At 36.7% G+C, this 23,373-nt stretch overlaps 1 protein-coding gene across 3 annotated transcripts in view; it reads left to right on the top strand.

Annotated features, from left to right (window-relative positions):
• esyt2a (extended synaptotagmin-like protein 2a) overlaps window positions 1-23,373 on the top strand; it is a 43,947-nt gene that overhangs the window by 12,504 nt on the left and 8,070 nt on the right. The window contains exons 3-16 of one of the 3 annotated variants that reach the window (XM_032565722.1): window positions 4,194-4,235; window positions 5,161-5,295; window positions 6,037-6,113; window positions 6,486-6,558; window positions 8,278-8,367; window positions 13,318-13,373; window positions 16,240-16,360; window positions 17,201-17,377; window positions 17,588-17,670; window positions 17,988-18,036; window positions 18,684-18,773; window positions 19,133-19,228; window positions 20,041-20,142; window positions 23,076-23,138. In XM_032565722.1, coding sequence (XP_032421613.1) covers window positions 4,194-4,235; window positions 5,161-5,295; window positions 6,037-6,113; window positions 6,486-6,558; window positions 8,278-8,367; window positions 13,318-13,373; window positions 16,240-16,360; window positions 17,201-17,377; window positions 17,588-17,670; window positions 17,988-18,036; window positions 18,684-18,773; window positions 19,133-19,228; window positions 20,041-20,142; window positions 23,076-23,138 — 1,254 coding nt within the window. The remainder of the gene's footprint in view (window positions 1-4,193; window positions 4,236-5,160; window positions 5,296-6,036; window positions 6,114-6,485; window positions 6,559-8,277; window positions 8,368-13,317; window positions 13,374-16,239; window positions 16,361-17,200; window positions 17,378-17,587; window positions 17,671-17,987; window positions 18,037-18,683; window positions 18,774-19,132; window positions 19,229-20,040; window positions 20,143-23,075; window positions 23,139-23,373) is intronic. The other 2 variants (XM_032565723.1, XM_032565724.1) reach the window with 2 other exon arrangements.

Genomic DNA, 23,373 nt, shown 5'->3' with positions numbered 1-23,373 from the left:
GTGCCTTTAGTCTTTTTAGCCATTCTTTTATAAATTTCTGCTCCATCAGATATTATTGTCCCAACATCGAAACAACTTAGCCCAAGTTGGTTGGGCTAAACTTCATCTGTCACATAGCTCGCCTCATGTTTGACTCTAGAATACTTCGATATGCAGTTATCAAAGGTGATTGTGATTGAGACGTTTTGTGATTTTTACCACCATGCTTCACAATTGTAGAAGGTATTTGTGTTGATTTTGAATTCAGTTTCCTTTATCCAAAGGACATAGTTTCTAAAACTATCGTGATATAGTTTCAGTTGCACCTGATTAATTCAGATGCAGCACAAGTCATGCTGCAAATTTACTTTCCAAAGACCGAATTTGATGGGATGAAAATTTGCAACATTTGCGATTGTTCTTGTGATTTTAATTTTGCAATCAAAAGCACTCATTTTGATTGCAAAATGTATTTTATGGCGATATGTTAGAAATATTTGCAAGGCATTTTATAATGTTTCTTCCTTTTTAAACCCCTCCCAAATCTACGTATTAAAAAACAAGATTAGAAAGAAAAGAAGCAGAGAGATTGTACACAAACTTGTTTATACTTTAAAATACTTAAATAGCTAAATTTCTGCTACTCTCCATTTTGATCACTCACATTTTGACTACAAAATGACATCAAGAAATACGATGTTATAAGAGTTAGTATCACAAAAACGCAATATTTTCTAGCCTTTTTGTAGAAAAGTAGCAATAAGCTTACGATTATGCATGATTGTGAAAAAAATGCAAGGATATGTTTATTTTACATGAATTTCTGCGATTGCTGGATCGTGAAAACATGGAGAGACTGTTAAATATTTCTCACCTGTAAATACATTTGTTGGAAATGGTCATAAATCGTTTCCCACATTGGTCGGCCGCTGCAGTTGCTGCTCAAAGGCCATTGGTGATATCCTTCCTCTTTGGCATTGTGTTAATACCTAAGGAGCAAAAATCCTGCTATGATAGTCTTCTGCTCCATATTTCCATCTTGAATCATCCAGAAACGGCAAATGATGATTAAGTTTCCACATGACTTTATTTACAGTCAGGGAAAATCATTTCTGCATGCCTATATTTGAAGATCTTACATCTGTTTTCTGCATTTTCCTCTAAAAGCTGAATCATTTAGTCTTGTTTGCACCTAAAATAAACCGTTTACTTTATGCCACTGCTTGTCAGTTGTTGTTGTTTTAGCTTTAGATTTTTGCTGTCTCATCTAACATTTTAGCCATGTACCTGAAACATTTCTCTTTATCTCAGAGACAGCTTGCTTGACAGATGGCTGAACTAACATTCTGCAGCAGCTTCACCTCATGTTTAACCTTTAATAAACCTCCAGGAACACACACTGACAACACACAAGGATTTGTGTTTTATTTGCATATTTAGCTGCATTTTACCTCATGTTTGACTTCCCTGTGTTCATGGAGTCAGTTGGATTTAATGAGAACTAATTATTTTCTTCTTCTTTTAGCTTTGTATATTCAGGTCTGTTTGGCTTTTTGTAAAACATTCAGCTGTTTAGTGAGCTTTTCATCCGACTTCCTGATACATCATTATTGCATAAATACCAAAGTAACAACAGTTACGTCTAGATATTTTTTTACTTTCCAGGTTTTTTCCTTTACAAGTTCAACAAACTTGTATTACTTTTGATTCTATACAATATGAACAGATGATTTACAATTAAACTGTTTCTATGCTTTCTTTTACATCAGAATAAATTAGACAGGCTAGTATGTAATTTCTGAAAGCATCACCATGTGACGATGATGATGTTATCAGTGTGAGGTTGTTTGTTTAAATTTTGGATGCATGACTTTGTGCATGTGAGTCACACTGTATGTACTTCCTGACTGACCTCGTGTGTCGCTCTGGGTCACAGGAGCCTGTTAGCCTGACACAGCGGCAGAGAGGCTTCATCCAGCAGCTCGTTTTATTCATGTATTTATATGTAAAGTAATTAAAGTCCAGCCTGTATACTTTTAGCCCAATTAACAGTTTTAAGTAAGTAAAAAAAAACAGCAGATAATTAACTTTGTCTTTAGGAATATCAATCTTAATTTATGCTTTAAAGTCACTTTTCATAAACATCTTTCTACTTTTCATTATCAAAGGTGATTGTTTTGTGATTTTTACCTTGGACTACGCTTTCTACCTCAGAAAAAAATACAGTTACAAAACAATTAGGGCTGAAACAATTAATCAGATTAATTGGAATAAATGATTGTTGAAATAATCAACTAATTAAGCCAAAGCTGTACAATATATATACAGTACATACCCTTTGCATTTAAGCTGAAAACGCCTTTGTCTATAAATATACTTTAGCCAAAACTACTCAAGTGGCATAGTTTAAAATTGATCAGATTCATTAAAGGTGTGCTATTTTATTTCAGTTTAGGCAATAAAATATTAATTTTCTTCCTTTAAAAAAGGGTTTGAATTATTTATATGCATCTTTTTATGTATTCCTAATGTTCTGTAAGAAAGAAAAAAGGCTTAATTAGTTAAATTAAAAGTCTGTAGACTGTGCCGATTTTTTTTTTAAATCCAATATCTATCATCATCAGAATGATCAATTACTAATATAATCGTTAGTCGCAGCTTTAAGAACAATTATCCTTCATAATTTCTGTTGAAAATCATAGAAACAGAAACCAGCTGCAAGATAGAAATAACTATTGGTTATTAATATAAAACATGACAAACATCGGCTGATATGTCATCTGTGCTGAATGCTGAAGTGAGGAAAGAAAAGGCCAGTTGCATCTCAAACTGATATGTGGAGATGTTGGGTGGGGTGTTTTAAATAAATTAAATTTTTCTTCTCGCTTATAAACATAAACTTGTGCAGGTTCCCGTCAGTGTGTGCGTTATATAACAGCCGTGTCTCTCCTGGCTGTCTGCTGCAGCTCTGCCGCTGCTGCACAGGCAGCCTGCCAGACTCTGTGGAAGCGTGATCAGCCTGTCTCAGTTGTCACAGATATCCCACAAGCCCCGGCGCTGAACCTCAATGTTTTTTTTTGGGAGGCTTCTTTGATTAGGCTAGCTGTCAACTGAGCATCATGACTCTACATGCCACAATAAAACCTACTGGTTAGGATTTGGGTTGTACTTTTGAATTTTAGGGAAATGAGAGAATATTTTTTGTAGAATAGTTAAATCAGCAACGACTAAGATGCTGCATAATTCTGGATTTTTGGAGTTCACCTTACAGCAGCAATCATCAATGCAAGAGGTCAGTCGCTGCCTAACAAAAGATTTATTGTTAGTCATCACAGCAAAGACGTTTCCCCTTTGGATGAAGTTCAAAATGATGTCTTCATTGAATAACATTTTTTATTTTAGTTGAAAACAATGACCTGTGTGGTTTTAAATTGTGTTGAAGGGGCAGGACATAAATAATATTGGTAAATATCGGCCATAACCTCAATAATAATATCACAGTATTATGATATCATAAAAAAGGCTTATAATAATCTGATATCATAGTATCAGATTAGATTTTTATATCGGTGCATCCCTACTTTTTTATTCAAGCATCACCCTAATGTTTTCTTCTGTAAACAGATGGGATTTTCTTTAAATGATTGTTTAAAACCTTTTTATATTACTAAATCACAGAATTCACATTAACCATATAAATATATGAAATGTAGTTTACCTCACAGATTTTTAAAAAATATTACTTTAATGATTGTAGATTGGGTTTTTTTGTGATTTATTGACAATGCAATAACTTTTTGGAAACACATTTTAAAAAATACATCATAAAATCTGTGATTTTTGAAAAAATACTGTTGGCAACTTAAAACTGTATTCTTACAATATTCTCTGCTTCAAATTGGTTTGCAGCAATGTGTAGTCAGGTCAGTGGGGGGCATTTTAAAGTTTTAGTGTTTGGACTGCTAAACTGATGTGGATCGGGTGCATTAGTTCACCTCCAATGGTAGCAGGAGAGAAACCGTCCTCAAAACGTCTGGAGTGTGTCAGATTGTCTGGAACAGATGTTGGTGCCAGATGTGAACAGAGTCACTTTGTCTTGTGACTCAGATGAGTTCAAGACTAACAAATATTGACACAGAAACTTTAAAGAGTGGAGGTCCAGTAAGGACCAGCAGTTCGTTGATTCTAACTTTGACCTTTCCATTTTTTTCCAGGTTCATTATCCAGATGTGGAGCGAGTGGAGTGGCTCAATAAGGTACCGATAGAAGCTGTTGTTGTTGTTTCCAGCACACACAGACATCCACCAATTACTTCTCATCATCTCTTATTAGCAAGCCAAAGTGGTGAGATAGGGTTTAAAAAGGGATCTGAACCTGGAGCCCTGAGGGACCTCGTCCCAGTTATAGAGACATGAGAATCTGATCAGTTCCTGGAAGAGATTCGCTGACGATAACTGTTTCTTCCCAGAATATTCCACGATCACCAACCAAACACTCAAATTGATAGTGATGCTAAATTATACATGTTGTGTAAGCACTCAGAGGAGATTTCCAGGACCTTTTAAAGGTGATATGTGCTCCTTAAATCACACCATTAGCAGAAATGACTTGAGATGTTCCTGCAGGATGACAGAGTGTGGAATGGGAGATCTTCGGTGTTCACGTTTTAGTTGTTTTTCTTCTTTCACCCATTAAGTGCAGACATGCTTTAGAACCTTCAGCCTAAAACTTTCCATCAATAACATTATTGGACTCTGTACTTGTTATGAAAGGTTAAGGTGCAAACTGCACAATGAAAAGTATTAAAACAAATGAAATTTAAGAACTTGTTTTATAAATGCCAAAGTAAAGAAATCAGCAAAGCACTTACAAAAATAGTTTTGCTAAAGTATTCACACTGCTTGCAGTTTTCCACATTTTGTCATGTTAAATCTGTAAGCTTTGATCTATTTGATTAGGATTTTATGTGACAGACTAAAACAATATTAAGCATGAATGCAAACGAAGAAAATGACACATTAAGAAGCTACTGTGCATATTGCGCCGTGCCTGCTACTTACTGTGCAGCTTCTCTTTGTTGTGGAAGAAAAAGAACATGTGACTGAGAATCAATGAGGTCAAATAGGATTGAAGAAACGTTCTTCCCCAGTTAATTTTCCATTTCTCTCTGCTTTGCTTCAGACGGTGAAGCAGATGTGGCCGTTCATCTGCCAGTTTGTGGACAAACTGTTCCGGGAGACCATCGAGCCGGCAGTGAAGGGTGCCAACCCTCATCTCAGCACCTTCTGCTTCACCAAGATCGACATGGGAGACAAGGTAGGGAGAAAAGAGTCAGGCTTCAAAACATCGGGGTCACCACTCAGCTCACTGATTCCAGTTAATATCACCCTAAAGCGGGTGGTTTTGTGAAGTTCATGTCAGTCGTCAGTATCTTATTTGCAGCAGAATAAAGTTTTACTAGGTTAAATTTATAGAATGAGTAGACCAGCAGTAACATGGATCATACCTTTTTGATTTTTACAAACTATATCCAGTAGAAAACATAAACTGGATATTTACATTTCTGATACTTGTCTATGTAATACAGTGAGCTGCTTCTATGTTTTTCTTATATTTTGGAAGTTTGTAAATAAATTAACTTCATATAGAGCTGAATTATTCTGTGCTCTAATCTGCAGGACCAAAGATCTTATTTTTCTTCTGACTTTCTCAATTTAAAATTTTTTTTTCACTCTCTTTGTGTATTCAAAACATCGGATAAGATTAAAGGCATTCCAGCGGTCTGCAGAGACTTTGAATTGTTTCTTATTTTAAAATAAATAAGAATTGTTTCAAATCTTCAGTAGCTGTTTAATCTTTCTGTTGTTGCATTTCTATTTTTATTCGTTTTGTGCTCCTGAACATCAGAAGCTTCCAGAAGCAGACTCTAAAGAAAAGCTGCTAATTATTCACCTGAGCTGAAAACTGTTCCTCACATCTGACAAATACTTTGCTCACTTTCACCTTTTGTTTTCTCTTTGTGTGTGTGTGTGTGCGTGTGTGGGCGTGTGTGTGCAGCCGCTCAGAGTGAACGGGGTGAAGGTTTACACAGAAAATGTGGACAAGAGGCAGGTCATCATGGACCTGCAGATCAGGTAGGCCTCCTTTCTACACTCACAAACTCACCATGATGCTGCAGACACAAGATTTTATTTTACTTTTGTAGTTTTAACAGCAGAATGCTGCCTGCAGATCCTTACAACCAGTCTACAGCAGAGTAAAACTAAACAGAAGTTCAATCCCAATAAATGTAGATTAAAGTCTGCTTGGTGTAGAATCAAAGGCCAGTAGGGCTGTAATTATATGACATGAAACAAAAGTGAGGGCAACACTTCTTTCACAAATAATGACTATTTTTACTTTTTGTTATCTCTGTTAAAAAAGCACAGTACATCTATTTCCCTTAGCTACTGTCTTGTCTATTAACAGGTTTAATTTGCTTATTTTTCTCCCATTTTTACTTTTAGTTTTGTTGGTAACACAGAAATTGACATCGACATCAAGAAGTTCTACTGCAGGGCTGGAATCAAAAGCATACAGGTATGACTGATTTGTTTTTAAAAATTCGCATTAAAATTTCCCCAAAGTCTCTCTAAATAACTTCAGGCACAGAAACAGTTTACATCAAGGAAAAGTTCATTGTGTTGTGAAACGTAAAATATATTTAAGAGAAAAGGTTCCTGCACAATCTGGAAAGTTCTGGAAATATAATGAATCTTGAACATGGAAGTAGAAAATGAATTGTGGTAAATATTCATATTTTCTGTTAATGTGATAAATATTTGTAGTTCTAAAGATGGAAAAGATGCTCTTAAGTAATTTTTTCCTTTGACTATAACGTGCTAATTTTGATTTATTAATCACTCAAAATATATGCAGTTAATTGCATTTTCTTTTTACACACAAAAGTTTATGTTTGTATTTGTGTGTTTCTGGTACGCCCATAAATCTGATGCACAAGCAACATCAGCAAATAACAGCAATGGACAACAAAGCACTTTCCACCAATATAAAAAATAGATTAAAAACAATATATATCTCTGTTGTTGAGCTCATATGCACATTTATTTAATAATTTAGCAGAAAAAAAGGGTTGTTGAATTGAAAATAATTGCTTATTTTGTCAAGTTTTGTTTTTTGATTAAAATTGAGTCCCACCACTAATTTTGAACTGTAAAATAAAAATTAAAACTATGTTCTGCCTTGTAGCTGCGCAGTCTGTCCCTCGTTATTCATGTTGTCAGTCAGACAGGACTGTGCTCTGCTTCATTCCTTTAGCTGTGACCCCTGCAATAATCTGTGACCCCCTCAGAGAGAATTTTACATAATGTGTTGACTCGCGTCTGATAAAGCAGACGTTATCCATTCAGCTGTTGGCATCCGATCAGGCCATGTTTGCTGTTCAGAGATTAGCGGGGAGAAGAGAAACTGCTGCTTCTCAGTGTCTGCCTCTTATGTTCATTTTACAGCTGCAATAAAAGTTTCTATGGATGCTTTTCACCGCCTGTCAAACTTGACTAGATTATTCTAAGCATGAGAATAAGCCATGAGTCATTATTTTCTTCACTTGTGTCACATCTTTTATTTATAGATTCCTCCTCCGTCCCGGTGGGACTGCATTATAGGTTGCACATTATTTATAAAGCGCCCTCTTTCAGGCAGCAGTGGGCTGCAGGAGGAAACGGACATAAACAAAACTAATGCCTATCTTCAATCTTTTTCACCAGATTGATTTTGATGAACAAAGTGCTCTGTGATTGCTCAGAGCAAGAAGCTTTGACCAAATTTGGTGCTGCAGACATGCAGTCTACATGTCTGAGGTTTGACTCACAGCAGCACAAAGAAAAAAAATACCCCTCAATGCCCCTGGTTTGGCTTCTTGCTCTCAGACTTTGAAAGTTAATAAATTGTTGCAATAAATATGTGAATTATCTGAGAAATGGACGCCGATAAAGCCACAAACAAAGAAGGGAACAAAAAAAGGGGATGTTTTGTATTTCCAGCTTTATAAAGAATTTTCTGTGTTGCTGCAGTTTTTGGTAAAATAAATATCAACATTTGAACCAGTAAAAGCAGTTCAGATGCAACACTTCTTACTCCAAAATCTTTTCTAATAAATCCTCTACAAGGGAAATAGCACCAAACTCTGAGACTTAATTCAGACCCAGTTATTGTAAATAGGACTTATGCTCTCCAGAAGTCAATATTTGTTGATAATTCCTGAGCAGAAAAAGTTTGATGATGTTTTGTTGTCTGCAGCTTCATGGCATGCTGAGGGTGGTGATGGAGCCTCTGTTGGGGGACATGCCTCTGATCGGAGCCCTGTCTGTCTTTTTCCTCAAAAAACCTGTGAGTACTTTGATTCCTCCTCTCACACTTTGATAACTTTCACTTTGACAGAGTTTAAATAACACTGTGATGCTCCCTCCCTCAGGTTGAAAGAAATTAACATATTGTTTGACCACTTCAGGAATGCAAACCTGCTTTCTAGACACAAATTGTCCAAAAAAAGATGAATTTTCCTTTAACGTTTGCTGTCTTTTTGGAGACGGCTGAACTCAGTTTTCAACTTGAGTCTCTTCTTTTCTTTATCTGTGTCCTCACTTCCTGACTGCAGTCTTCCTTCCTGTAGTCCAGAACGGTTTATCTTCCTGATCCAGGCTTTGATAGAAGCACCCAGAGGAAAAGAAGCACCATCAAGATGCTCTAAACACAAACAAGAAATTATCCCATCATCCAACAGTAGAAACTTCAACTTAGGAGCCGCTTTGAGATTTTTCTCCTTCTTTTATGAAATTTAACTTCCATTTTATATCTTTGTTTTATTTTTGTGGGTACTAAATGTTTTGAGATAATCAGAGTATGATTACACATGACTCACACATATAGTTGCTCATATGAAGTTTTCTGCTAAAATCAGCAGTTTTTTCACATTCTGCTCAAAATAACACCTTCAGCTGATGAAATTGTGCACCAGTGTGAGTTTCAACAGAATATACTCATGCAATATGCTGAAGTTTGAGATGTAGTGCTTTTTCATATGCTGTCACTGGACTCATCTTTGCAGCAAAGCCACAAAACTGCAGTTTTAGACTTAAACACTAAGGATGCAAGAACAGCTTCAGATGATGCAGATGATGACTTTAAAGCAGGGGTCCCCAATCTCGGTCCTCGAGGGCCGGCATCCTGCATGTTTTAGTTCTCTCCCTGGTAGTACCAACAACCTTTTCAGCATGTTAATGTTCTTCTTAGGCCTTCTAATGAGCCATCATTGGATCCAGGTGCGTTAAACCAGGGAGAGAACTAAAACATGCAGGATGCTGACCCTCGAGGACCGAGTTTGGGGACCCCTGCTTTAAAGCCTCAATGAACACAATCAAACACAGTTTATTTTAGTTAATTTATTTACTCATTGCTCTTTTCTTTGTTTCTGAAGAAATATTACTCAAACCCTTGCATCTTTGGTTTAAAAAACCAACCGGTAACTGATGTTCCATCATCAGTCTGAAACACAAGCCGTCAGCCACAGTGCATTGTTGCTGGTTGTGGTTGTTTGGTCGTTGGTGTTGTTTCTTCCTCCCTGCTCCACCCTGTGAGCCTGGTGAGTTGTGACAGGATGCTGAGCTTTCAGTATTACAGCTGTGGTGTGACAGCCGACTCACCAGGAAACCAACCGTCTCGTTGGTTTAACCAGTTTATCTCTCTCTGTGCTCCTCCTGCTGTTGTTGTACCAATGTATATCAAATTAAGTTGTCAGACTTGGCCCTAGTTATAAAAAAAACAATGTAACAAAGGGTTTATGGAGAAACCAATATCTGTCAAATGCAAATATTCCCTCTCAACTTGAGAGGTTTCTGCACCTCCATCACCACTTTGCCATTCTGTGGAGGTGGAAACTGAATGTTTTTTAAAAATATATATATTTTAAACCACACATTAGCTTGTGGACTTTGAAGAAGTTTGGACACAATAAATAAAATCTTTGTTTTTCACTAATCATTGTGAAATTCTTCTAAATTATAAAGCTATTGGTATTGATTATTATAAGGATTATAATCCTAATCCTAAGGGTGTTCAGTAGACTCAATTGGGGACCAAAATTGCTACATTTTACATTTACAGCTGCCTCAGTTCAAACCAACCAAACCCTTTGAGCAACCTGTTCCCCTCCTCGCCTGTGGGGGCGCTGTACCAAGAACTACTTATGAAGTTAACACAAAAACCTCTAAAGAAGACACCGAGCAAAACTTCCTTCTTAACAAAATGCAGTGGCATCAGATTTTAGTGTTTGTAGGATTTCTCTTTTTTCTCTTTTTAGCAAAAATTACTAGCCATTCCTAGTGCTAGCTCTAGACTCATGTGTTTGTTTGGGTTGTATTTACCCAGAATGCTGTGCGTTGTAGTCTGCTTCCTGTTTTTGAAGCGCTCTCTGGTCTAATTTAGTGTGTTTCCATCTACTGGTTTGGAGCGAATCAATCAAGTAACACTAAGATAATTTCACCAGATTGTGACACCAAATATTGCTGTAATAAGTTAAATGTAGAGATTACAAACTAGCATGGAGCACACGTCTCAGAAAAATGGAGAACTTTCTCTGACAAGCTGGGGGTCTGGGCTTAGAGTCTCGTGCCTCTGGTAAGGAGCAGACCTGGTAGTGGATGGTGAGGTTTGTTACATCTGAACTTATTCAGCTGATGTGTTTCCATCTCCCCTTTTGTGCATTAACTCTTTGTTGGAAAAGTCAAAAGCCACGAAGGATTTTGATTTTTGAAATTTCATCAACCTTTCCTAATGCAATACTCAATAAAAAAACATTGGTGGAAAGACAGCGACTGGCATCTGCTTTCACTCTTAAAGTGAAGTCTGCTGCAGTTTTAATATGCCCTGGAAAAAACCAGTCCCACTGCCCTGCAGAATCCATCCATGGTTCTGGTTAAGTTTGACTGTGACTGCGCGGTCTGGGCCTGATGTGAACGGGGGGCTAGCTGTAGTATTTTCTCTGCTGTTCTGTGGAATCCCCCTTCTGTTTTCTCCTCTTCCTTACCCAGTCTGGGTTTGCTGCGCTGTGGTGAAGCTGGCCTACTTCTAAAACCACAGATTCATGCCAGTTGGTGTATTTTTTTCTCTAAAGCAAGATGGAAACAAACACTGGCAGACTTTTACACATTTAAAATTTTTCCATAATTTCATTTCCTACTTTTATTTTTTGATCTCCAGTAACATCTTTCACAGTTTCTTTTACAACCTTTTAAAGCTTCACAGTCTCGTCTTATCTCTGAACAAACTGACACACATTCAGACTTCTCACTCTTATCTCTCACAACATAATCTGACAGCCGATAAAGCAGCGAGGTTCTGTATTATTAGGTGTCTCAATAGAAATGCCAACAATGTCACCTGACTCACACTCCTGTTATTGTCGGTTCACTGGTTCTGAATTGAGCCAGGAACCTAAAAACAGCCTGGTGACTGAAACACTGCAGGCCTGCTCTGGAGTTTGCTTTTCAAATTTGGAAAAAAAAGCAAATTGAAAAAAGAAATCAGTATGGGTAAATGGTTCAACTTCCTCTCTATTTTCCTCATTCTGTGTGATTCCACTGCAGCTTTGCAAAATATATTAATTTTCATACTGCTTGAAAAAGCACCTCACGCTACCGCAAAAGGTTTTTATTGAAAACGGGAATGTTTTTAGAAATTGCCATGTTTCTATTGAGCTGATAAATTTTTGTAATTCCAATATTGCACATTTATATGGTCAATTGAAACTCAGATACTGTTGAGTTTAAATCTAGAGTTTTTAGATGTATCACTCAGGGGGGCGTAGTTCTGATGCTTTTTGTCGTTTTTGCTGAACCACACCTGAAGCCAGATTTAGGTTTTGTAACCTTCCTGTTTTAGTTTTCTTTTGCAGATCTTTTTTTCCTCTGACATTTCTTAACTGAAATAACATCTGCATTGTTTTAAACTGAGTCTTGATGAGTTTGCAGCCGACAGTCCTCTGGATGCGGGCGTGTCAGGAATGTCTGCGGTAATTTGTCTGTTTCACTGCCAGGGTTCCCTGGGAAGGGTGATCACTTTTCTCTGAACTCGTCACTCAATGAAACCTGGAAAAGGTGGAGCAGAGGAAGAACTTATTGTTTACTGTTAATCTTTTCTTTTTTCTTCAAACAGGTCACTTTCCCCCGCAGGATTTCATCCAGTCCTCCTCCCCAGAAGACCCAGTTTAGGTTCCTATAAAGGCCCAGTAACTGGGTTAGAGAAGCAGGTTAATAAGTTCCTGCTCTGAACAAGATGGCAGCCATTTAAACACCTTTACTTTGTGCAGAGTGTGAAGGATCATGTACCAGCTTTTCAGGGTTTATTTTCATCATCAGAGATAATTGGCAACTTGTGATGCAAACAAGAACAAGCTGGAGCAGCACCTAAGTTAAAGTTCTGTTTGCAGAGTTAAACCCAGATTTTCTCTGCAGCTGTTAAGGTGTGTCTGGATTTTATAGACAGGATTTATGGAGCTGGATGAATTTTTGGGGGTTTTCAACTTGCTAAAGAGAATTAAAGCTCCAGCTGAACTTGATGAGGATTTTTATTTTCTGTTTGAGGCGTCCACAGATGAAGTCCCACCTGATGACAGGAGTTATGATCGACTGAACCTGTCAGAAGAAATGACATTATTGTTATGCTGATCTTTATTTTAACTTCTCATCATAGTTGGAATAATATCTGCAGACGGAGTTGGATTTAGCCTTCATCATGTCCTTCCTGTCTGTGAACCTGAGCTGCCCTCCTGTATTGATGAGCATATCGATCGAATTAAAAGCTCCTGAGCTGCTGTTTGCTGGCTCACTGCAGGCAGTGAGGAGCTGAGGAGAAATCGCCCTCAAATCAACTTTTACTCTCGACCAAATAATGTCTCAGTTTGTACATGCAGCTCTGTTTGGTTTTTACAGGCACCTACGTTTAAAGAGTAAAAGCTTGTTAAACCTCTAATGTACATCAGGTTGCCAGATATTTCTATACTCAAGCCTGCAGAACTTTGATACAATTTTAAATGTAGGGCAAAGTAATGTCAAATATTGTTGTATTTATTATGGTTTTAGTATCTTTTCTTGTGGTTTATGTGGAACTGAATGTGTGAATCATTAAGCCTGACCACAAATTAACCAGCACAAACTGTTATAGATGCATTTAATTATTATTTTATGTACTTAAAAAATGTTTCCTCTGTATCTTTTTCTGATTTTTGTAGCCATTATTTTTCATTTTATGAAATTAAACTGATGCTGACTTTTTGTCTTCCAGAGGTTGGACATTAACTGGACGGGACTCACGAACATGTTGGACATTCCAGGTGTTAAGTAAGTAAACATCTGTCCTAACAGTCATTCTGCTGTTTGACCAAAGGGGGCAGCACTGAGGCGGTTTTAGGCAAAAAATGCGGAACTAAACAAATTTACATAAAAATGTCTACAATGATAGAACCCTAAATACCTATTTAGACTGTTTATCAGCCAAAAAGGTTCTTTTGGGCTTAGTTATAGTTAAGATCAGTGGATAAAATCAGTTTTATAGTAAAGAAACAGTTGACTACCTTGGTCAAACATGTAAAAATAAACCGCAACAAATCTTTCAAATGGTTCAGAAAGAGCCGCTAGGAACCCTAAATATAGTGTAAAATAAATAATAAAGCATGATGTCACTCAGGACACAAAGCACACAATTAGACTGAAGAGATCTGCCCTTATGGATTGGGAACATTGCCACGGATTCCTGATCTACAATTATTTTCGATATCGGGGCCGATATAGATATTAATATCAGATCAGTGCATGTGTAGTTAAATCGTAAGTACTGTTTTAGTTGAACAACTCACTTTATTAATTTAATAAATTTAAAACACCCCAGTTATTACTCAAAAGCAGTAGAGAAAGCAACTCTGTAGCTTACCTTAAAGAGCTATATCTTTACAGCTTATTGTTTTTGTGTCCTGATTGTCCAGTAATAAATGAACTCTAAAACCTCCACAATGAGAGGCTACTTTTTGCTTTCTATTCTTTGTGAGCAAATAACCATCAAGGATTTAAAAAACTGAAGGTTTGTCCTGATTATGCTAAACACATTAACTAAAGCCTCTTTTCATTCACACATAATCGCACGCCTTAGTCTCTCACACCTCCTGATGTATATTAGGTATCGAACTGAAACCCGACCATCTGGTTGCTCTGCTGGACATGCAAGCTGTGGGGATAAACAAGTATTCAGGAGTGGTCCCACCCACTCACACCGAGAGGCTGGCAGGTATAAGGCAACACTCAAAACCAGGAAATTATATGATAGCTGCATCAACATGTGGTTGGGAAATGAAAGGACGTATTACGGCCCTTTTATATTAAATATCCAAATTTGTGGATGCATAAGAACCTCGCTGCATAATGCGAGGTTCTGTCGTACTTCATGCAAACCGGTAAAACCTTTTATGCAAACCTGAAAAATGACTGGTGGACGGTTTGTTTACGTATTTTCTTCCAAATTTTGAGAAAAATTAATTTAACCTTAAAGCAACAGAAGGTTGCTGTGAGTGAGACGTCGCCCCTGCGAAGACCTGCATTTGTTTCCTTTGTTTACTGTTTGTTTTTAGGCAGAGATTGGCTCTGAAAGACTCCACCCAGCGAAATGTTGCTTTCCTCGTTGAACTAGTTTGAAGGAAGTCACTTGCTGCGTGTTTATGTGTGTGTGTGTGTGTGTTACACTGCGTGCTTTGATCATCCGTCGCCCCACCCTCCTATTCCTCCCCATGCGTGTGTGAAGCCGTGTTCACTCAATAACATTTTATCCCCAAAAGATAAAAAATGTGATCTTCATGTCTATAATGGAGAAAATAATGAGATGTTTGAAAATATCAATGTTTATGAATGTATAGAGAGGACGCAGAATTTCAGGTTTCTGAAAATATTTAGTTCTTCACTTAGTAATCATATTGTTGTGATACTTTTTTAAAATTATATTTGTATTTCATTTTTGGCGCAAACTGATCCAGATTAATTTACTGCAGTGGGAAACTTTAGGTGATCAGAGGCTGGATTCTGCTGCCACCTAGAGGAAAACTGGTGAAATGTCAGGAGATGGTTTGTGAAATACACATGAACGTTGTATCTCAGTAAATTAGAATATGTATATTAATTTGTGGTAGGGCTTGATTAATTTCAGGGTCTGTAATTAATGATATTTTAATATAAAACCATGTACTGACAAAATAAGCAACATTTTTAATTAAAGAAAACTTTTTTTGTTGCTGAATTACTGAATAGATAAGCATATGAGTTCACCAACATGAATACTTATTGTTTATAATCTGTTATTTACCATCAGATTGGTGCAAATTGCTACTATAAATTAAAAATAAATTTCAAACATCTATTTCTTCAAATAGATGCCAACAAATAACACCCACTTAGTAATCAGATGTTAATTTGGAGCTTGCAAACTCCATGCAGAAAGAACATGGAGAATATATTCTAGTATCTTAGAATATATTAATATTATATAAAACCATAAATAAAATGATTTGTAATGCAGAAATGTCAGTTAACTGAATAGTACATACATATACTGCAGAATAGATTCACTTAGTTCTTGGTTGGGGCTCCTTTTGCATGAATGTCAGCATGATAGCAGACTGGCATGGAGGCAATCTGCTAAGTTGTTAATGAAGCCCAATTTGATTTAATCAGAAATGTAAATTATTGCTCTTTTTTCTTGCAGTTTTTTAAAAAACAAAACCGTAGCATATGTTTCTACAATTGGTCTCTGCAGTTTCTTTGGAACTTTATGGTTTTATTGTTGCCACAAACAGACAAACTCTCAGCTAAAGAAAGCAGAGCAAAGTCAAAACACTTTTACTAAGTCTTGTTCCTCTGTCAGGTTAGGTTTGAAATATACTTTTTATTGTCAAATCTGTAGAGTTTATTTTGGTAGTTTTGTGTGTTTAGACACACATCAAATGACTCATTTTGAGTAACATTGTGTTATGTTGCCGCTCTAAAACCCAAAATGACGACTCCATCATTTCTTCCTTTGCTTGACCTAACAAAAGTTTGCCATTAAGTCCAATAATGTTGTTGAATGAAGTAGACTCTGTTTGTTCTTTTCTTTTGCAACAGGTTTTTTTTTTTTTTTTTTTTACTGAAATCTTACTTTATTTTCTGTCTCTTTCTGTGCCTCCAGTGGTTTGTGCGACGGCCTCATCCAGGACATCATCTACAGCTACTTGGTGCTGCCAAACCGCCTCAACATCCCTCTGGTGGGAGCAGCTGAACTGGCCAGAATCCGCTTCCCCATTCCAGAGGTATCACACACTCTAAACAAGGAAAACTCTCCTGGTACACACAGTTCTTGTGCGTTCTGGAACAGAAATGTCAAATTTTTTGATACAGACACACAGATAGGGATGCAAGTCATAAACTGAAGAGTTAATCTAAAGTTGATATTTTTCCTTAAAAATCTGAGTTTTGTTTTGTATCTAGTGCCAGCTGTTTTTCCATAGCATGAAGGGCTAAGTTTAAAAAATGGCTCGGTTAAAAAAAATCATACAATTTCAACATTATTTTTGTCAGTTGTATTACATAATAAACATAAAGTGGTTGCTCATCAGTAATTTTTGGTTGAGATGTTCACGCTGCTCTGCCACTAAGGTAAAACTTTAAGGAGTTTAAGTGTTTATATTTCATAACAAAGCCACATAAAGTTGATTTCGCACCCCAAATCAAATCCTGTTTGAACTGTTTTTTCTCCATTCTACTATACCCCCGCCATCTTTATTTCTGTATCAACTGGCTCCTCTTAGGGATGACCAGTGTGTCCCTCTGCTAGACAGAAGCCAAACTACAACACTAAAAGAAGATTAAAACAGACGTTATTTGTCAATCTACTGGAACTAATTTCAATCAAATAAAACATTACTAGATTATTACCAGACAACATTAATGTAGGTACATCTTCAACTCCTGTTCGAGGCAAAGATTGACCTTTGACCTCTGTGGAACGACCCACAGTCAAAATGTCAGAGGACAATGTGGAAGCTGAAAGCAAATTATCTAAAAATTTAGTTGTTAAACAGCAGGTTACATGCATAATGAATTTGAGAACCACTTTTCATCAACTTTTCTTCCATTTTCTCACTCTTAAGGCCTTGGTACGAATCCACTTTATTGAGGCCCAGGACCTAGTGGGCAAGGACAAGTTCCTGGGAGGACTAATCAAGGGCAAGTCCGACCCATATGGAGTCATCCAGCTCGGCACACAGGAAGTCAAGAGCAAAGTCATCAAAGAGAATCTCAATCCTAGATGGAATGAGGTCCATGAGGTGAGCTGGACTCAGTTTCCTGCCTTCTTTTTAGAGGATTTGCTCTTAGTTATGCCGTAAACTGAAGATGTTTATGTAGGATGTACATCCGGATTGTTATTGATGTTCATCGGTTGATTTTTAGCGGGTTTTTTAATGTTATCAGTCCCTAAGAAGTTTGTAGCAGACATTGAAGAGAGTATTAATGTTTGTTTATGTGTTGCTCTTCAGTTCTTGATGTACGATAACACGGCAAAAACGATGAAAATTGTACTGTTTGATGAAGACCCAGATGAAGATGACAAACTGGGAAAGTAGGTTCTTTTTGTTTCACTGAAAGTAAAAACTGCCTTCATTAACTATTACACTGTGTGCACCATTATTAGGTCAGTGAGCATTTTGACCACATCATTTTTGCAGAATATGGCAAAATTAACATTTTAGACAGTTTTATTTAACGTTAATTGAAATTTATCATGATAATAAATTTTTCACAATATATTGTAAACAACACGATAAATGTTAAATGATGCCATAAATAATTGTGCACACAATGCATACAAGCTAAAAAAAGCATTTGTCCTTCTGTAAAACTTTTTGAGCTGACGTGTTTTTACAATTTGTGTTTCAGTGTGATGATCGACATGACGGAACTCAAGAAGGAACAAATTGTGGAGGAGGTGATTATTTTTTCATAGTTTTTAGTAATAATTGTTGAATTTGCAAAGCGTTTTTGCAAGGGAAAAATCTTCTTTCTTTAATTGTTTCTGTTAAAATTGTAATACCTCGATGGATGCAAAGATCTTCAGCTGCTTGAACTCAACAACAATTAGGTTTTTGTTGTCAAATATTTAGATTTTTCTAGTTTTAGATGTTAAGATGTTGTCCATCAATATGGTTTGTAGAACAAACACACGACAATAAGATCAAAAATAACGTATAATAAAGTTAATAAGCAAGTGTGTGTTAATTATGACTTTTTTATGTTAAAAAAAGTGAAGAGCAAAAGGCTTTTAAAATAAACTTGCTGAGATGTGAAGAAATATAATACAAAAATATAAAATATTGGTTGAAATAATTTTCATTATAATAAAGACAGTATTTTTCTTTCTTTGTTACTCAATTTCCTTTTTTTAAGGCGTCTAGTTATAAGCTTTAACCAATATTGATTGATATTGATTTAAAAAATATGCTTTTAAATAAGGTTTTTGTAGCCTTCTTAAGAAACTTTAAGATTTCTTTTAAAAAATGTAGTGGATGCTCCCAGACTGAGCCGGAAAATGATACAATCAGATATTGAGTATTGATTACTTTTCCCTCCTCTTAGTGGTTTAATCTGGAAGAAGTTCCCAAAGGAAAGCTGCACCTGAAGATGGAGTGGTTGTGTCTGCTGCCCTCACCTGAGAAGTTAGACCAGGTACAACTGCACAGATATACTTCCAAACAGAACCAGACTCTGTTCAGATCTAGACTCTGTTCAGATCAAGACTCTGATCAGAACCAGAATCTGTTCAGCTCTAGACTCTGTTCAGAACCAGACAATGTTCAGATCCAGACTCTGGTCAGAACCAGAATCTGTTCAGATCTAGACTCTGGCCAGATCTAGGCTCTGTTCAGATCTAGACTTTTTTCAGATCTAGACTCTGGTGAGAACCAGAATCTGTTCAGATCTAGACTCTGTTCAGAACCAGACTCTGCTCAGAACCAGACTCTGGTTCATGGGCCATATGGAGGAAAAGTGCCTCTCTGATCTGATCTGTTCTTCTTCCCTCACAGGCGTTGTTGCAGATCAGGGCGGACGGCTCTCGCTCCACTGACGGGCTTTCGTCCGCAGTGCTCATAGTCTTCCTAGATTCAGCCAGAAACCTGCCGGTGAGTCAGTCTGGTTTATAATCAACGGAGCTAATTTTAGGTTTTACAGGCTTTTAGTGGAACTAATGAATCGGTTTTTAAGACTTGGAGTGTACTCATTTTTAGGAATATTGTGAAACTTTAATGGTTACAGCAGACTTGATTTCTCTTTTTTTGTTTGTTTAAATTACCTTTATTTGAAGTTAAAAATTATAGATAAATGTAATCTCTCTTATCTACTTTCTTGCTTCTCTCTCACTCTATTTTCCATCTTGTCCTAAAATGTGAAGCAGTTGCAAATCTGACATATCCATTTAAATTGGTTTTATTCTGTTAATGTGATTGGTTGCTTCAACTAAACTTGCAAAACTGTTGACAGTTTTTCTGTTAATGCAGTAAGTAAACAAATATAAATACAGCAATACAGTCAGTGAAGCATAACTCCTGTTAGCCATTGGTGAGTCTCTAATATTAATATTTCTACTTGTTTTGTGACTTTTATTTCTACAGTAGAAGAAATGATCCCTTATGTATTTCTGTTTGTATTATGCACATTCATATGCTGTTTGATGTGCAGCTTTTTAAACTGATCACATTCAACAAATTCTTGAATTATTTACAAAAGATTTAAACTTGTAAAATTATGACACCTTAACTGTGTTTGAGATTACTTTGTGTTTAGTTTGAGAGTAACAACAGGAACTCTGTTTTATTAGCAAGCACACATTTGTCTGTAGTGGCTCAGATGAAGCACAGGCTTCACTTTTCTCCTCTCAGCCTCCTCTGCTTTTTCTTCTTCTTCTTCTCCTCCGTGCCTCCTCGCTGCTCTGAAGAGCGTCTTCGAGGGGAACTTGGGTTCAGGCTACTTAAAAGAGAGGCGCTCTGCGGGCCTCGTGTTTTGTGAGAACACGTCTTCTCTCTATAGGACCTTGTTTGTGAGTCCACTAGCTGATCTCTGCATCTTAGCAGTATGAGAAATGCTGAAGAGTGATTATGCCTCATTTTGCCTGAACAGCATGAATCCTCTCCAGTGCATGAGTTTGAATCCTTGTCTTAGCATTATACTTTGGTAAAGTTTCTGTTGGGGTTTCCAAAAGCGAAAGGAAAGGATGGGACATAAAATACACCCAAACATCTACACAAAAACAGAGAAAACTTTAAATTTTAGGACGATTAGTGGCAGTCTTCCTGCTAAACCTTTGCATGCACATCCTCATTTAATAAGCTTAACTTTCAATTGGTGAGGTTGTTTTTTCTTTTTACTTTGGAGGAAAAACTCCACATTAAGTATTTGTAACATATGGTTGATGGGAAAGTTAAAGAAGGCCTTAACATTTCTGCTTCTCTGTAGAAGACTCATCCAGAAACATTCCTATGCAGTCAATATATCTCTTTAAGGAGAGAATTACAACCAGGTAGTTTTATAATCAACAGGAGCTTGACTCCAGGTGATCAATTTCTACTTATTACATTTCAAAATAAAATTAAACAAAATTCAAAATGTTCTCACATTTTGTCACCTTACAGCAGTAAAGTTAAATGTTATATTTTGAAAAGAAAAAATCTCAGAAATGTAATGTATTTTACATGGAAACATGTAATATTAAGTAATATTTGTGAATACGGCTTAAGTGTTGCTGTATTTTGCTTTAGGTATATAGCAAACATCATCAGAGAATAAATATTGTAAACATATTTAAAAAATCATAATATTCATCACTGATTTCATGTAAAAAGGTGTTTCTGGTTGATTTCTTCAGTAAAACAACTAAGCTGAAGTTTCTAATTGATTTAACCACCTCTTTGAATTCCCTCATTTTTTATGCTGCATTAAGCAACAAATATCACTGAATATATTTGTGGCAAAAAGAGCCTGAACATTTGGTGCTTCAATAATTATCCAACATTTGAAAATGTTATTATCTAGACGTGCAAAGCTTTTAGAGACTCCCATAAAAACTTAAAGCAATAAATATTTTTAAAGGTGGGTTTGCAAGGCATTAATTCACATATGTATATGCATACATATGGCTGCATACATATGACACACATCAGATTTTATTTGTATAAAATGTTGAAACTCATGTATTCTTTTCCATCTGTTTTACATTAATGTGTTGAATTATCTCACAAAATCTCAAATGATGCATATTATTTAGGTTTGGGATTGTTGGATGACAAAATGTGAGATGTTTATGGCCTATAAATGGTGTTGTAAAGCACAGTGTTAGGTATTTAAACTAATTAGGAAGGAGTCATTCATTTTTAGTTTGGGGAGGTATTCAGAGCAGTGAAGGCAAATTGTGGTTTTTTGGATTGCTTCCCTTCATCATTCCTGGCTTTCCTTAAACTGTTTGTACAGTAAAAGATGGACAAGTTCAGCTTTTCAGTCGTTGCAACGTTGATCTCACTCCAGGTCTCCGAGGTTAAACATCAAGGTAAAAAAATGCAGTGAGACCAACTTTTGCAGCTGAAGCTGTTGGCCCCAGCTGGTGATCAGAGCAAATGCTGATTTTAACCAGTTGGGTTCTGTCCATATTTTATATGCAGTTTATGGTTTGAAGTCATTGTGTGTTCAGTTTTTCCCTCTTCCCTTGACGAGTTCCTCAGAAACTCTGCAAATCAAAATATGCATGCTCAGGTATCTTACTCTGCTCATGTGACTCACAGCATCCCAGATATACTATGCTGGTAAAAATATGAATAAGTGTGAAATGGAAAGCTCAACACTAGCAGAGTTCACACTGTTCCAGTGGATCTTATGTTACCACTATTTCAGTTTCATTTCCTCTGAGGTTTATTTATCTTTATTAATCTTAAGGGGAGTAAGAGTTTAGTCACACCAAACATCACAATAAAGACATCAGAATACAACGTAGTGATCAGATGCACTCATATCAGAACATACATGTGGTTTTTGCTTGTTTTGTATCACAACAGAAGCACTCCACACCAAAGCAGTGCAGCAGTGCGTTGCTTTGGTGTGGAGTGCTTTAGAAAGCAGAAATAATCCTAAGCAATCCTAAACATTGTTTGTCACGTTTCATTTCAGGATAACCTAATGAGACAGATTAGTTGCAGGCGTTTATCATATCGTTTGTTATTTATCGTGATAAACTTCTTATCATGATAGGGATTTTTGATTTATTGTCATAATAAGTTCCAATTAGTGACATTTAAAAATCCTAAAAACTGTTTGGATTGTCAGGAGTGTTAGTTTTACTGTTTTTTCCACTTTTTGTTCAATGAAAATATCAATAACTATCAAAAAATCAGTTACTGTGAGCAGTTTTTAATACCCTCCTGAAGAAGTGTATTATTGCACAAGCTGTTTTTGTATTTTTGCAGCTATGACTGCTGTGCCACACAGTCAGTTACCTAAAAAAGAAGTGATAAATATTGCTTATTGTCTCTCTTATCTTTATCACAAAGTACAGCAAAATATCACAATAAAACATTTATTCCATATCACCCACCAATACTGTAGATTATCTGATGTCAGTATTTTGTTCTGAATACCACTAGAGGAAGCTCTTCAACCAGTTTGTATCCAAATAAATGTTGAATAATCTTATTTCCAGTGTAAATTTTCTGTCTGAATGTTGTTTATTCATCTCTACCTGTTGCTTCATTAAGTGGGGAATGACATTAACCATGTGATCATCCATGTTGTCTCTGTGTCTGTCTCACTCTGGGTGCATCCCAATCCTTTGGTGATGCTGGCGGTGGTGGTGTGTTTCATCAACTTCTCCTCCTTCTCTTCCTCCCCGCATGCCCTCTCCCATCCCCTAATTAACCTCCCGGTGTGTGTGTGTGTGTGTTTCTGTGTGTGTTACTCTCTCCTGCCTTCACTGGGGGAAAATCAAAGCGCAATCCATTAGAGTTCAACCAGACGGGGCTGAGGAAGGCCTCGATCAGTAAGGCCATGAAGGTAACAGCAACAGAGAACACAAATACGGCTCAGACACTGAAGGGAAACGTAGAGGAAACACGAAGACGTCTCCACAAACACACACAGCTACAGCAGGAGTTTTATTTTAATCCGCTCAGAGCTTCTGTCATTTACTGACCATCACGTCGCCCGACTAAAGCTGTGTCTAACAGTGTGTGCATTACTGCCTGAGCTACATTCATGCTTTACGATTGAATTTCTTCTTCGAATTGAA

Source organism: Xiphophorus hellerii, chromosome 6 (genome assembly GCF_003331165.1).
Source record: "Xiphophorus hellerii strain 12219 chromosome 6, Xiphophorus_hellerii-4.1, whole genome shotgun sequence".
Lineage (NCBI taxonomy): Eukaryota > Metazoa > Chordata > Actinopteri > Cyprinodontiformes > Poeciliidae > Xiphophorus > Xiphophorus hellerii.
The sequence above is the reverse complement of the archived record's forward strand: the minus strand, read 5'-3'. Positions and strand labels throughout refer to the sequence as shown.